General features: G+C 45.9%; 1 protein-coding gene across 2 annotated transcripts in view; it reads right to left on the bottom strand.

Annotated features, from left to right (window-relative positions):
* The window catches only part of LIN54 (lin-54 DREAM MuvB core complex component), an 825,244-nt gene that overhangs the window by 803,420 nt on the left and 8,250 nt on the right, over window positions 1-13,574 (bottom strand). For both annotated transcript variants that reach the window (XM_069626123.1, XM_069626122.1), the window contains exon 2: window positions 201-925. In XM_069626123.1, the coding sequence (XP_069482224.1) occupies window positions 201-884 (684 nt within the window). In that variant the 5' untranslated portion in view covers window positions 885-925. The remainder of the gene's footprint in view (window positions 1-200; window positions 926-13,574) is intronic.

Genomic DNA, 13,574 nt, shown 5'->3' with positions numbered 1-13,574 from the left:
GACCCGAAATCACAACAGCGTCACAAGGTCATGTAAATGGCAGAAGTATGCTATACAAATCGCACGTTTTACAAGTAGTCCAAGTATTGGAAAGATGTAAAGTTACAACTTTGCTGAACATTTCACACTTACAGAAGAAAAGCGCACCTTGAAATATGTCAACCCCAGACTTAAACCCTTGCTTGGCCCATGGTCTTTACCTGCACCGTTTTGAAAGGTCCGGTCTGCAGTGCGGGGGACTTGGCTCCAGCGTTTATCAGCTGAACTCCTTGCGTCACTGATGAAACTCCAAGGGATGGCTTCAACTCAGACCGGCCTCCAATGGTTAGCAACTTGATCTGTGGCGTGTGGCCCTCAGAGTTTCCTGCCTGCATCAGGGAAGCAAGTTTCGGAACATGGGGCAACTGGCCTGGGGGCAACGTAAAGACAAAAGGCTGCCCAGACTTTGTTGTAACAATCAGTTTCTGGCCCTCCTGTTTCACTGTGGCATTGCTGGCTTTCAATTCGGATGCCTGGGACACCTTGTTCAGAATTAACTGACTGGCCGATAATGTCATAGGTGTCTGAGTGCTAAGTTTTTGTCGGTCACTTTGAAAGACATTTTTTACAATTAAGTTTGCATCAGGTTTGAGAGCCGGGGTGACCAGTGTAAGCTGGCTGGTGTGGTTGCTCGTCACAGTCACTGGCTCAGTGGTGGTGGAAGTGGTAGTTAAGTCGTTGCTAGAGTTAATTTCCACTTCCAGTTCAGTTTCCATGGGCATCGACTCCCCCATAGGGGAGCTCACAGTGACCGCCACAATGCTGTCATCGTCTTCCAGGGTTATTTCTGTGTCCATGATCTCTTCTGGGAGCAAGCTGTTCATGTCCGCAGAAACCACCTCCATGCTGGATCTTGTGGCAGCAAGCCAAGGAGCGGAACCTGAAACTAGAAAAGGGGCAATAACATCAACTCTGCATGAACTGAATAAAGTACATACTCTCAGCCGGCCCCACGCTGACTAGATTATAGGTCAAATTAATTCTGTTGCATGCATCATTTGAGATACATTCACACACAAAAAAAAAAAAAAAAAAAAAAAAAAAAATTTAAAAAAAAAAGTTGAATGGCAAGTAACTAATAAGAAAATGTTTTATTTGCGTTAAAGATGTTTTTTGCCGAAAATAACAGTAGACTATGAAGATTGCCCAACAAAACAAAAAAATTAAAAAGGGGGTGCGGCCTCACCCACTCCCAGATTAACTGATGTTCAATACAGTCTGCTGGCTTCTAGTTGGTTGCAATCATAATGCCCTTTAGGGCAATCTTGAACTTTACAAAAACAGCCCGAATTCCGCAAAGAAATGGTATCCGACAATACCAGGCACACCCACGTTAATGGTCCAAGCATCGAAAAGTGTACATATCCCCCCCAAAACACGTGTGCCATGCAATTAACTTCCTGGAAAACGCTTGCATTAAAAAAAAATAAAATTAAAAAAAAAAATTAAAAAAAAGCTCACAGAGCTATACCAATCACAGACCATACATAGTTTGCACACCCAGAAACGCATCCCTCAAAGCCAGCAGCAAACACATCTAAAACCACCTTTGGCATGCCAGCCAGACAACTTTGTGAACTATTACTGCCTGTTCAGATGGTCTAATCGTTGCAGCATATAACATACAAGAGTACTATAAACATGAAGAAAGCCACAAGACTCAGGGCAGAATTCAGTTTTTGTGGTTCCCTTTTCTAACCTTTTAAATGCCCTGAACATATTGGTGGCTTGTTTTTCGGACCTTTTTTGGTAGTGGGACTTCTACTACTCAATCCCCCACGCACCCGCACCACCCAGGAATTCAGTGTGGCTGTGCTGCTATTGGTAGCCCCAAGGTGCTGCGAGGGCAGGGGTGCCATTTAAAAAAGGACCACATTTTCACCCTGGATGATTTACATCACCACAAAATGAGTTAGTGGGTAGGCTGGTGGCAGCTACGTAATTTACTTTGGGCTGCTCCAGATCTGTACCTCTTTACCACAGTATATGGTGGGCAGTTGGGTACTACTACATTTTAAAAAGGCCTACATACTGGTCATTTTGTTTTGGTGCCTCTCTCTTTGGTGCCACAAAGGGGCGGGCTAAATTTCTTCCCTGCCCTAGCAAGATCTGAACAGAACCCACTGCGGCCAATGCGAGAGTTGGTTTTCTGTATTTGATAACAGACGTCACAATCCATATGTCAGTGTGCCCAACCAGAAGTTTGTTTGTTTTATTATTTGTAATGAGCACCAGACCCAAGGGTATCAGGGTGCAACAGTTACAAGAATATGCAAAGCTTAGTAACAGCGAGTCAGTGAAATACATTACTTACAAAAACAGGATATACAGATATTACAAAGCATTATACACGAATTATGGTTACACCCATAGGGATAAGTAGGCATTACTAGTTACATTTCAGTTACACAGGCATAGATCATCCCAGGGTGGAGGTTACATCGCCCAGGTTACTGGTCGGAAGATTTGAGCCATATGATAGTATTAGATCTGAAATTCTGGTAGGACTGGTCTTCTCTCGGTGCAGGAGGCAAGGAATTCCAGAGTTTAGCCGCTTTGACAGGGATACTATTACCTCCAACTGTGGATAGTGAATTTGGAAATGGACACGCAATTCCGGTTTGGTAATCTGGTTGGTTTTAGGGATGTCCGTCTGTGAAATCTCTCAGAGCGGTAGATACGTGCGCCATTGTTAAGAGATTTGTGAGTGAGCGACACCGTTTTTTAATAGAATTTTGTCATTGGTCAGGAGCCGTCACCTACTCTCAGAGATGTGCTCTCTTCTGGAAATACCCAATGCCGCTCTAAGGGCATTGTTTTGAAGGGTTTGGATTCTCCCAATGATGGATTTGTTTGAGCCTATGTACAAGGCATTAATATAATCTACACGGGACAAAATGGAGGGCTCTGGCCAGGATAATGCAGCTGTTAGAAAGGGCTTATCAGTCCTAATAAGTTTAAACGTGTATGCCATGGAGGATGCTAGTGTGTTGACTGGTTTAGAAAAGGACAGGGTGAACTCTAGATAAAATCCTAATGTTTTTACCTCCCGAGCTACCTTGATGAGGTTGCCGTCAATTATAAAGGAGGGGTAATCGGGACCTAATTTCTTTTAGGTTAGTAGGGGTACCCAAAATGATAAGTTCCGTTTTATCATCATTCAGGCATAGACCATGCGTAGCCATCCATGCCTGGATGAGGTAAACGCTATTCACCAAAGCCAAATCCTTGTCTTAATCCCATGAACGTGGGAGGAGGATCTGAGTATTGCATAGTTAGTGTAGGCGATACCGAGATGGTCTAGATCATCGAAAAGGGACTTGGTAAAAATGTTCTACAGTGTGGGCGAGATGCAGGACCCCTGTGGCACATCGCAGGTGATAGGTATTTGGCAGCACGAATTTGGCGCTCTGGGGTCGGCTGCTTCAACTCACTCCAGCTGCCCATGCCGCTCTCAGATGGATTCCAACCATACTAAGCGACCCGCCGCCGACACGACTCTTTCCGCTGCATCTACCACCCAGGAGGCCACCCCCACATATTTATTATTGGAGGGGACCACCAAGAGCAGCGTTGCTTCAACTGCAGTTACAGCTCCATTTGCAGTCAGATTCCAGCATATGACCCTCTTCTTTCATTCTGTATGCGAATGGCTTCTTATATGAGCCTTTCGCCTTGTACTCGTGATGAAGACGTTGTCCATTACACACTCTACGTTGAAACCGGTTGAGCTTACTCTTTAGGGATGTGATCTACACAATGTTCTCCTTCTCAGATCCACCCTTGCGATAGATGGTTTTTAAATGGGTTCTGTTGTTGTATGTTAATCAAATTTTAAACATTAAAATAATCAGACGGGATGTGATGAATGTTTATCTCACTCCCGATTGTTAATCAATTTTGTCATTTTTAGCTATTGTTGTTTGGTTGAATGTCACTATGTATGATGTATGGTCTGGATGCTGCACAATGAATGATTGTTTAGATGGACTAATTTTAGCCATGTGTTATGTTTACCCATGTTGTCGTGTTATGTGATTTAATGATGCTCTTTAAAGTAATATGTCATTAATTGACTTTTTTGACCAGTTTTTGTATCATGGTAAATAAAAAAAATGTTGATACAAAAGTGTAAGCAACACAGTTTTGCTCTCTGGACATTTCTTCAGATTCTCGCTTTATAATAGGACTCTGGTCCAGGGTGTAGAGGTTTCCTGCTCCTTTCCGTTCTTGTGATAGGTAAAGAGTCTGCAGCTGCTGATGGCGAGAAGACCCTCATTGTTCTGTCGCTTAAGAAAGATCTAATCCAGGTTATGGCATCTTTGGAAAAGTGTGCTGCTGAGTCGAGATGGCTACATAACACTGTGTGATCCACCAAATCAAAAGCGTCTCAGAAGTCAAGGAGGAGAAGCAGAGCTGATTTCCCACTATCTCTAAGCTCATCGACTTGGGTCTCATCGATGAGGGTGGTCTCTGTTCCATGTTGTGGACGGAAGCCTCACTGTCTAGCTCCTAACAGGTGATGTGATTCCAAGTATTTATGAATTTGCGTGTATGCCACTTTGTCTAGTATTTTTAGAAGAAAGGGGACTGTTGTGATTGGCCTGTAGCTCTTTGGTGTCAAGGGATCTAGAGTAGGTTTTTTTAAATAGTGGGAGTACCAATAATTCTGTGAGGTTTGTGGGAATGGTGCCGGTAGCAAAGGAAGCGTTGATAAGCTTGGAAATGAAGGGTGATCGGTCCAGATTTGCATCGTTGATGAGCTGTGCCAAGCAGAGATCACCATGGCAGTTGGATGGTTTAAGAGACAGAATAATTATTTCCACCTCGATGATAGATACTTGGAGAAGTTAAATCGGGTAGGTTGGATTTCAGAGGTGTTAGAGGAAGCTTTAGGAGGGGATGGGGCATTTAAAGATGTTTTTTTTGGAGATATTTTATTTTGTAAGGTAGATACTTTATTGGCAAGTTCATGTTGGATATCTGAACACCATTGGTGCATGTGTCTGGTATTGCGATGGGAGTCTCCAATTCTTAAGTATAGTAAATAATTCTTTCATATTGGAGTTAGCTTGGGAAATACGGGTGTCATAGTATTCCCGTTTATCAAGGCAAATTTCTTTTTTATAGAGGGATGAAAGTTTGGTGAGCTTTAGTTATTGACTTCTGATGGTAGTAATTTCCATGCAGCCTCGCAGTTTCTTTTTTTGTTGCCTTAAGATTTTTAGTAATGGTGTGAACCATTTTTTTTAAAAATGGTTTTTAGGCTTACTTGGTCTCAGTTTAAGGGGAGAGGGGCGATCTGATCTAGCGAGGAAGCATTAATTATATTATACTCATCAAAAAAGCTTTCTGGGTCGTTACTGTCTGGGAGCGAGTTAAGTGTGGGGAGAATAGCAGTGATGAGCCTATCCACTGTGATACTCTTTTTATTCCTAATTAGTGTAGATGGAGCAATGGGGGCAGGTATGGATGGGGGTCTATTAGTAGAGGGCGTAAATGAGAGTAGGTAGTGGTCAGTCTAGGCTAGCAGTGAGATGGAGAGGATATTGGCATAGCAGTTGTAATCCGCCACCCAATCTAGTATTCTCCCTTTATTGTGGGTAGGGTTTTACTTCTTTGGGTAAGGCCAAGTTCTGGTAAAATGTTAACCGTTGCCAGGTCAGGTTGATCTGACTGGTCATTGAAACCCAAGTTAAGGTCGCCTAGAAGTAATACTTGCGATGAGCTTTTGAGGTTACTAGAAAGTATTGTACATATATCTTCCTCAAATGTCCCTGTTGGACCTGGTGGGCAGTATACCAAGTGGATTTTAAGGGTCTGGGAATTAATCAACAGCAATTTAACTGAAAGAAATTCACAAGATTATATGTCATAAGGGGAGGCCAGTCTCATAGAAAGGCTACATCTACAGATAATGGCGATACCTCTGCCTCTTGTCCCAGGATTGTAAAGCCATCTGGAACTGCTAACATAAGCACAGGGCCTGCAGCCATGTCTTGGTGATGGCGAGAAAGTCTAAATTGTCACTCAGAATCAAGTCAGCAGTCTCTGTGGCATGTGCTACCAGAGACCTAGCATTTATTAGAGCTCCTTTGATAAGCGGGCTCATGAGGGTTGTAGGTGGGACGTTAAATGGTCTTTACGTTTAGGGTGCTGGACCGGGCGATTTTTTAGTATCGGGTAGGCAGTTGTTTGCTAATTTGGTACTCGTAGGAGTTGGGCAAGGCAAAGTCTTCGGGATCCTCTTCCATATAGAAGAGGGCAACGAGCTAAAAGGTGCCTAAGAAGGAGACTGTACTTGCTGAGAGAGTTAACTGTTTTCAAGCTATGATATTCACGCCCCACAGGCATGGCTCCAAGCCCCACAAGGAAGGCCTGTACAAAAATTGAAAAACACTGATTTTAAAGTGACAAAATTACTGCAGGTTACTAACAAGGTCTCTCATTGCAGGTACATTCTGCCTGAATGTGCGTTCATTATTTTGGCTGGTTTGTGGGGGAGCTGGGTCCTTAATAGATCAAGCACTAGACTTATTGCAATTCATTTGGGTCTACCTAATACAATGCACCTTTTTTCCTCCCTCCCGATACGCTTAATCAGTATAGAATAGCGACTGCTTTTTTTTTTTTTTAATTTTAATAGCAGGTTTTGGTTCATTTAAACCCTTTGCTGCTATTCTGTGCATGCTACATCAGGGTTCGAAATGGACTGACGGTCCCTTGAGACGTGAATCTTTTTTAACCAACATTCACCCACCACCACCCACACTGCCCACCCCCAACTTGCAGTGACTCGTGACCCCCACCAGCTACTCTCCACAACCAAATTACCATGGGCCACAGCCCGGGGGCGCCGGACTCTGCCGCCCGAATGACCACTTGCTGCCCCAGACCTCAAGGGGAGGACCTCATGTCATCTTGGTATGCAGCAAGACCGATTTGTTACATTTTCAAGCAAACCTATTGGGTACCGATCAGGAAGAACATTAATGGCACACATTTAACCAGGGCCTGTTCTGGACCAACTCTTGAATAATGTGAGATCACCACCTCAGCCCCGCTCCAACGTCTGCCCCTCAACCAAAGAAAGTAGGCTTGGAGAAACTATAAACACTACACCTCATACTCGTCATACTCAGCAGGGGTGATGACACTGGTGCATAAATCTCTGGGCATGAGATTTTCAGGGTGTTGAGGGGTGGGGGGGGGTAACACAATGGTTACGTTTGTCAATATATACAGCCGCTGTGTTCTTAGAGTCCTTGGTGAGCAGGTGTCAAATTCCTCCATAGTAGTTTTGTGTGGGCTGGTGACCTCAATGTCGCACTTGACCCGAGGAAAGGTAGATCGGATGGGGAGGTTGGGGGGGGGGTGCGTACGCGTTCCAAAGCAGTGGAGGCAGTGTTGAGTGGCATGCAGGGGCAGGAGTTGGTTGATGTGTGGCGGCTTCTTCAGCCAGGAGGGAATATTAGTTCCATTCAACGGCACACGGTACCTCCTCGCGGTTGGACTTCATCCTGGCTAGCCCCCCCTCCTAGTGCACCGAACAGTCAACTGCTCTCTTCTCCCTAGAATGCTTTCGGACCACTCGCCTGTCCTTTGGTCGCTGTGTCCAGAACAGGAGGTACTGTCTCGCCCTTTTTGGAGGTTTAAGCCTGCGGCACTATCGGACATAGTCTTCAAGAGCGAAGTGCGTGCCTTAATTAGGACTAATTTCTGTGAGACTCTGGGTTCTGTCTCCGAGATGAGACCTGTCTGGGAGGCGTTTAAGGTGGTGCTTCAGGGAGGCTGCCTGTCCCTGGACTGGGAGTGCTAAAACTGGTCCATAGGCAGCTAAATGAGACTGAACTGGACATCAAGGCATGTGAAGGGGAAGTAGACGAGGGAGGCAGTACTGGGTCTATGGCTAAATTGAGGGAAGCGCTGGATCGTTTTAATGACATAGCCTGTGCGCGAGGTTAAATACCTGGCGCGCCCCACAATGGCCCGCAGGTATGGTGAAACTTTCTAGCGGCAATGGTCAGGCAAGAAAGAGGGCGCAGGGGGACATGGAGATGGCAGCGGAGAAGACGCCGGAGGTGGAGGTGGTGGTGGTGAAGCTGGAGGCTATAGTGGACACTTTGACACTTATGAGAACCTGTATGCATCACGAGGGACGATGCCTGTGGTGGAACTGGAGGAATAAATTAGGGAGGCATCCCTCTGGGTGATGAGCGAGGCGGCGGTAGAAGCACTGACTGCGCCCATTACAGTTACCTCAGCATATGTTGTCGGTGTGGCAGGTGGTATGAGGGTGGGGCTGCTCCCCCCCAACGATGCGTGAGGTGGTAATAATGCTGATCTTGAATCCAGACAAAGACCCTCTTTAATGCTCTTCGTACTGCCCAATATCCTTGCTGAACCTTGATACAAACATTTTTGCCAAGGTGTTGGCAGACCACCTGCTCCCGCATGTCTCTCACATTATACGATTAGACCAGTCGAGTTTTATACCGGGGGAGGTTGACTTCGTCAGATTTGCATAGGCCGTTAGCTGACCCCAAGGTGCAAGCTGTGGCGGCTTTGCTCGATATGGAAAAGGCATTAGACTTGTGAATGGAGTTATCTTTTCGCGATGCTGTGTCAACTGGGGGCCCCAAAGTACTGTCTCTCAGTGGTGCAGTTGAAGTACGCCAGCTTGTGTGCCCGAATTGAGATTGGAGGCACGAGGTCCCGAGCCTTCGAGTTGGGTCGGGGTACCAGGCAGAGTTGCCCTCTCCCGCCCCTGCGGCAATAGAGGTAATGGTGGCCCGGTTGCGCAAATTCCATGGGGCTAGGCATCTGGCATTTTAGGTGGCGCTAGGGAGTTGGTATTGCTGTATGCGGACGACGCAATCCTTTATTTTAAAGACCTGCAACCAATTTGGGCCCGCCATCACGAGAGGTTGACCAGTTCAGCGAGGCCTCAGGTCTTAGGGTAAACAAGGCTAAATCCACTCCATTTCCACTGAACGAGGCCACGACTAGACCTCCAAACACTGAATGATATAGGTGGGAGCAGACGGCCATCACATATGAGGGTGCGGGTGAGTAGAGATGTCAAACGCTATTAGCGGATAATCATGTAAGGTACTTGCATGCCCTAAAGTGGAGAGGTGGTGCAGGCTTCCCCTTGCTCTACTGGGTAGGATCGCGATAGCCACGATCCCCAAACTTCTCTATATCTTTCAGAATATTCCAGTGTGGCCAGGGGGCGGAAGAAGGCTACTTTGCGCACGTAAAGACCCAGCTGGTTAAACTAGCTTGCCACCCGCAGAGTCCTCGCATCAGTTGGGACACACTGTCTCTCCCCTGGGACAGCGGGGGCATTGGTGCACTGGATTTGGAGTTATACTTCCTAGCATCTCGGTTATATTTTGCATCTCTGTGGAGGCCATGGGATCCAGCGTCTCCTCATATGTGCATAGAACAATGCTCGGTGGGCCCGTCCGCTGGGGGTCTTCATCTCCAGAAGGGTGTCGGACAAATGTAAACTCGATCCCGTGGCATGCACGTTACACGCTTGGAAAAGAGTCCTAAAGAGGCTGAGAGTAGACTTCCCCTTTGACCCGGGCATTTCACTCTGGAACAAAGAGAGTCTGGCACCAACATGTGACAAAGCTATTCAGGAATGGCGGGGCAGGGATTAGCCGTATGGAGGACTTGTACCTGAAGAGAACATGTGTTACTCAAGAGTTATTTGCTGAAAAGATGGGAGAGGGCTTTCAATGTGGGTTGCAGCATTTCAGAATGAGGGCAGCCTTCAGGGAATGGCCCCTTTCATTCTCGGAGATCCTGCCGACCAACCCGTTGTTAAAGTTTATTATTAGGTGCTCACCTGTTGTAGGGGGGTGGGCTCTGCACTCTAAATTAGTTCAGGAAGACTCTCCTCAGGATGCCCAAAAGTGTAACCGGAAATGGGAGGCGGTTGCAGGGACCCCTTTTACGGATAAACAGTGGGCAGCGCTCTGCAACAGTACACACAGTGGGGCGTTCAGTACCCGGATGCAACTGACCTGGCAGATTTCTTCATATGATGTGGACCTGTATTAAATTAAGGCCTTTCTGGAGGGGGTGGTGGGGTAGCGGGAGGTCTTTCTGAAATGTTGTGACAGATTGTCCCTTGTGAATTGCTGTGCTGCATGTTTGGATGGCTCCCGAGGTTACCAAATCAGTACAGGAAATTGCTTACGACATTTATGATTACAGCTAGGCGATGCATATTATTGAAATGGACGAGCTTGTGCCCCCCAGGGATAAGTACATGGCTAAAAGACTTGACCTGGCTTAGCAATACGGACAAAGAGTATGGTAATCATTGAGTCACAGAACAGGCCCAAGAATATTTGGAGCCGCTTCACAGCCCATTTGTTATCCCAGAGCACTGAATCTGACAAGGCAGTGCTGGGAGGTTGACAGTAGCCCGGTGTTGAGCTTGGTGTGCAAACAGGTCCGGATCATTTAAATGGTGTAAATGTCATGTATGGCTCCTTCGCTTCTCTTTTGCTACGCTCCCCAACCACCCAGTCATGTGCCATATACACCCTCAATCTCTACTGGGCACGTGTACTAGAGCAAGAGCGCCCCCCCCTCTCCCTTCCAACAGTTTGTGAAGACTTGCAGGAGTTGCTGCTCCTGGAGTTCGTTGTGTACATAAAGTTAAAAATGAACATTCCAGTTATGCTGTCACAGGAGTGGGAGGGATAAGGGTAAGCCGGGGTAAGCAGGACATGGAGAAACCAGTCAATCGACAGCTGTAGTCTGCCAAAATGTGCTTGGGGCTCCATAGTAAAAGTGCCTCTCTGGTTTTCTTGAAACTGGTGTGTTCCCCAGTATTGCTCCCTTCGAGCAGACTTTCGCATTCCCAATCTTGCAGTCAGGGTGCTTTCAGCCTCTTCCTTCCCCACTTTGGGTCTAGCTCTTGCTCATTTCCCTCTGTGGGGTTCTCTGTCTTTTCCAAACTGTGGGTCTTTGCTGCTCCTTCCGTGCCCCGAGGCCTCTTTCAGTGTCTTTGCCGACTCTGCGGCCTTCTTTTTCTGGGCTTTTCACCCACCTTCCGTTCCTCTGAAGCCACTGCGTACCTGTATTTGATGAGCGGTGCTCCCTGGGAAGGCCATGTAGGTAATCTGCTCTTCAACTCACTGCGGAGCCACTTATGCGACTCCTCTACTGGATTCTGCTGCAGTGGGCATCGTATCCTGGGTCCCACTTGCTTAGTGCAGGAGCTTGTGGGCTGTTTCTCCTCCAGGCTCTGCCTCAACCCAATGAGGCACTCAGTTCTTGCTTCTGCCGTCACACCCCACGGCTCTGGTCTCTCGCATGCATTGCTGTGTTTTCAATCTGCTAGTGCAGGCTTTTGGGCGCAACACCACGTCTGGCGTTAAATCTTTCCACACAGCTCTCTTCGTAATGTGCGTTGCATCATAATTAAACTCTGCGGCTACGCGCATACTTCTTCCCAATTGCTTCTATGCTGGATTTGCTTCCAGGAGGGGATTTTTCCACAGTTCTGCCGTTTAACCTAAAAAGGATTAAATGAAGTTGGATCAGAAGCTGAGCCAGCCATTGTTAAAGGGTTCTCATATACCTTATCTCCTGCATACCCATAACAGCGTTTATCTCTGGGAGCTGGTGGACTTTGTCTTAAGATCCTCTAAGTCTTTCACCCCCTAACACTTTACCCATATGTCCAGTGTCCAAAGTACCATAATTGTTGTATTATTAACTATTTAAGTGGCCTTTTTCCCCCTTTAGAATAAAAGGAAGTTGAAGGAAATTTACATTTTTTTACTATACATCTACTTTGGGTCTTCAATTGCCTTTTATAATCAAGATAAATCTATAGACACTCTGTGTATGTCACTGTTTTTGGTGGAATGGTCTGTGTGTTTCAATAAATATGAGATTCGAAAACTCATCCAGCAGGTTGAAGGGGCAGCTAAATAGTGAAGGGGCATCAAAACAGCATGGACGATAAATCAGCAAGGATTAGCACAGAGTGCAGTCTTTCCCACCTCAAAGTTGCTCTCATTCTGCAGTGTCCATTGGGAATTGTAGATGCCTTAAGCTACTGGTAACGTTTATGATAAAAATTATTTTGCTGCACACAGCTGCAAAAGGCACCAATAGCCTTGGTGCTGTTGAAAAATGGAGAGAAGGGCATGAACTTATTGGACATTTGTAATGTTGCCTAGACTGGGTCCTCTGCATTTGGAAAGGTGCAAGCCATATTTTACGTTGATCTTTATGCTATTGCCTTGTATGCTGAAAACAGTAATGCGTCTCATCTGTGCCAATTTTTATGCCAATATCCGAAGAGTAACAGGAGTAATAACTTTTATAGCAAAACACTTTGTAGCTCATAGTGGGGATAAGCTGGATACTGAATAGAAAGCCTTGCGTAGGCATCCATCTAATCGTGCATATGAGCACTCCAGGTACATAGAAGCATCCAAGGCATTCATCCTGCAGCAGGGACACATGCAGGTAACTCCACCTCCTACAGCCGCTCAAGAGGAAGCATTAAACATTTGTTTTCCAAACCACAGCACAGTATAGGCATTTCCCCCACTGTCAGGCTCAGAACTACATAATGGAAAAACCAATTACACCTTGGAGGCTAGAACACGTGTCCCATAATTAACCAACAGTGACATGTTTTTTGCTACATAATCTGAATCTGCAATAAAATATATGAGAGTATACCACGCCGTTCCAAGTGCAAGATTACAGAAAGCCCTGGTAGGAGAAAACTCCAGGCAATCACAAGTGGGTATTTTCAAGAAGCCCTAGCAGAAAAATGTATCAGGCAATTTTAAGAGTGAATCCAGAAAGCCTGGCAGGAGAATATACCAAGCAGTTGCAAGGGTGTAAAGAAAGTCCTGGTAGGCGAACACACCAGGCATGCTGAAAGTCAAACTATAAGAATTAGTCAGTAGGCTGTGTTGGTCTAAGAGAATGGAGAATCAGAAATCCTGGCAGGAGAGTACACCAGGGATTTCCGGCCACCCACAAAATAAAGACAATCAGCTTAAAGATAACTTTTGACCCAAGGGTAGGTACAGTCAGTCGGTTCTGTTGATTTAAAAGACTTAACACAAAACCTAACAGAAGAACAGGAAAGATTTTAAATGTAATTTTCCCTCCAGTTGTACACCCCCAAACTTTTAGCTGCTGTTTAAACACCTTAGTCTGACTTTGCCAGAGAAGCACAGCCTTCAGCTGCACTCCACTGGGCTTTCGCTCACTTTTTATAGGGAAACTGACATGCCCTTAAGACAGTCAGTGCTGGGAGACTTTGTTTCCCTTAGTCCCTTTTCCAATGTTGCACCTTTTCTGCAACATGTAACAAGTGCACAATGTACCTTACAGTAGAGTGCACTTGGGTCTCAGTCAATTACAAAGACCCTAGATACTCTCGTAGGACTTTTTGGGAGATGTGTCATGGACAGGGGTACTGGCAGCTTATCTTTCCATATCATTTTAACCATTTCCTGCCCTTTAAACCGTGTTAA

Source organism: Ambystoma mexicanum, chromosome 6p (assembly GCF_040938575.1).
Source record: "Ambystoma mexicanum isolate Mex_15411 chromosome 6p, UKY_AmexF1_1, whole genome shotgun sequence".
Taxonomy (NCBI): Eukaryota; Metazoa; Chordata; class Amphibia; order Caudata; family Ambystomatidae; genus Ambystoma; species Ambystoma mexicanum.
This window is presented reverse-complemented; position numbering and strand designations above follow the sequence as displayed.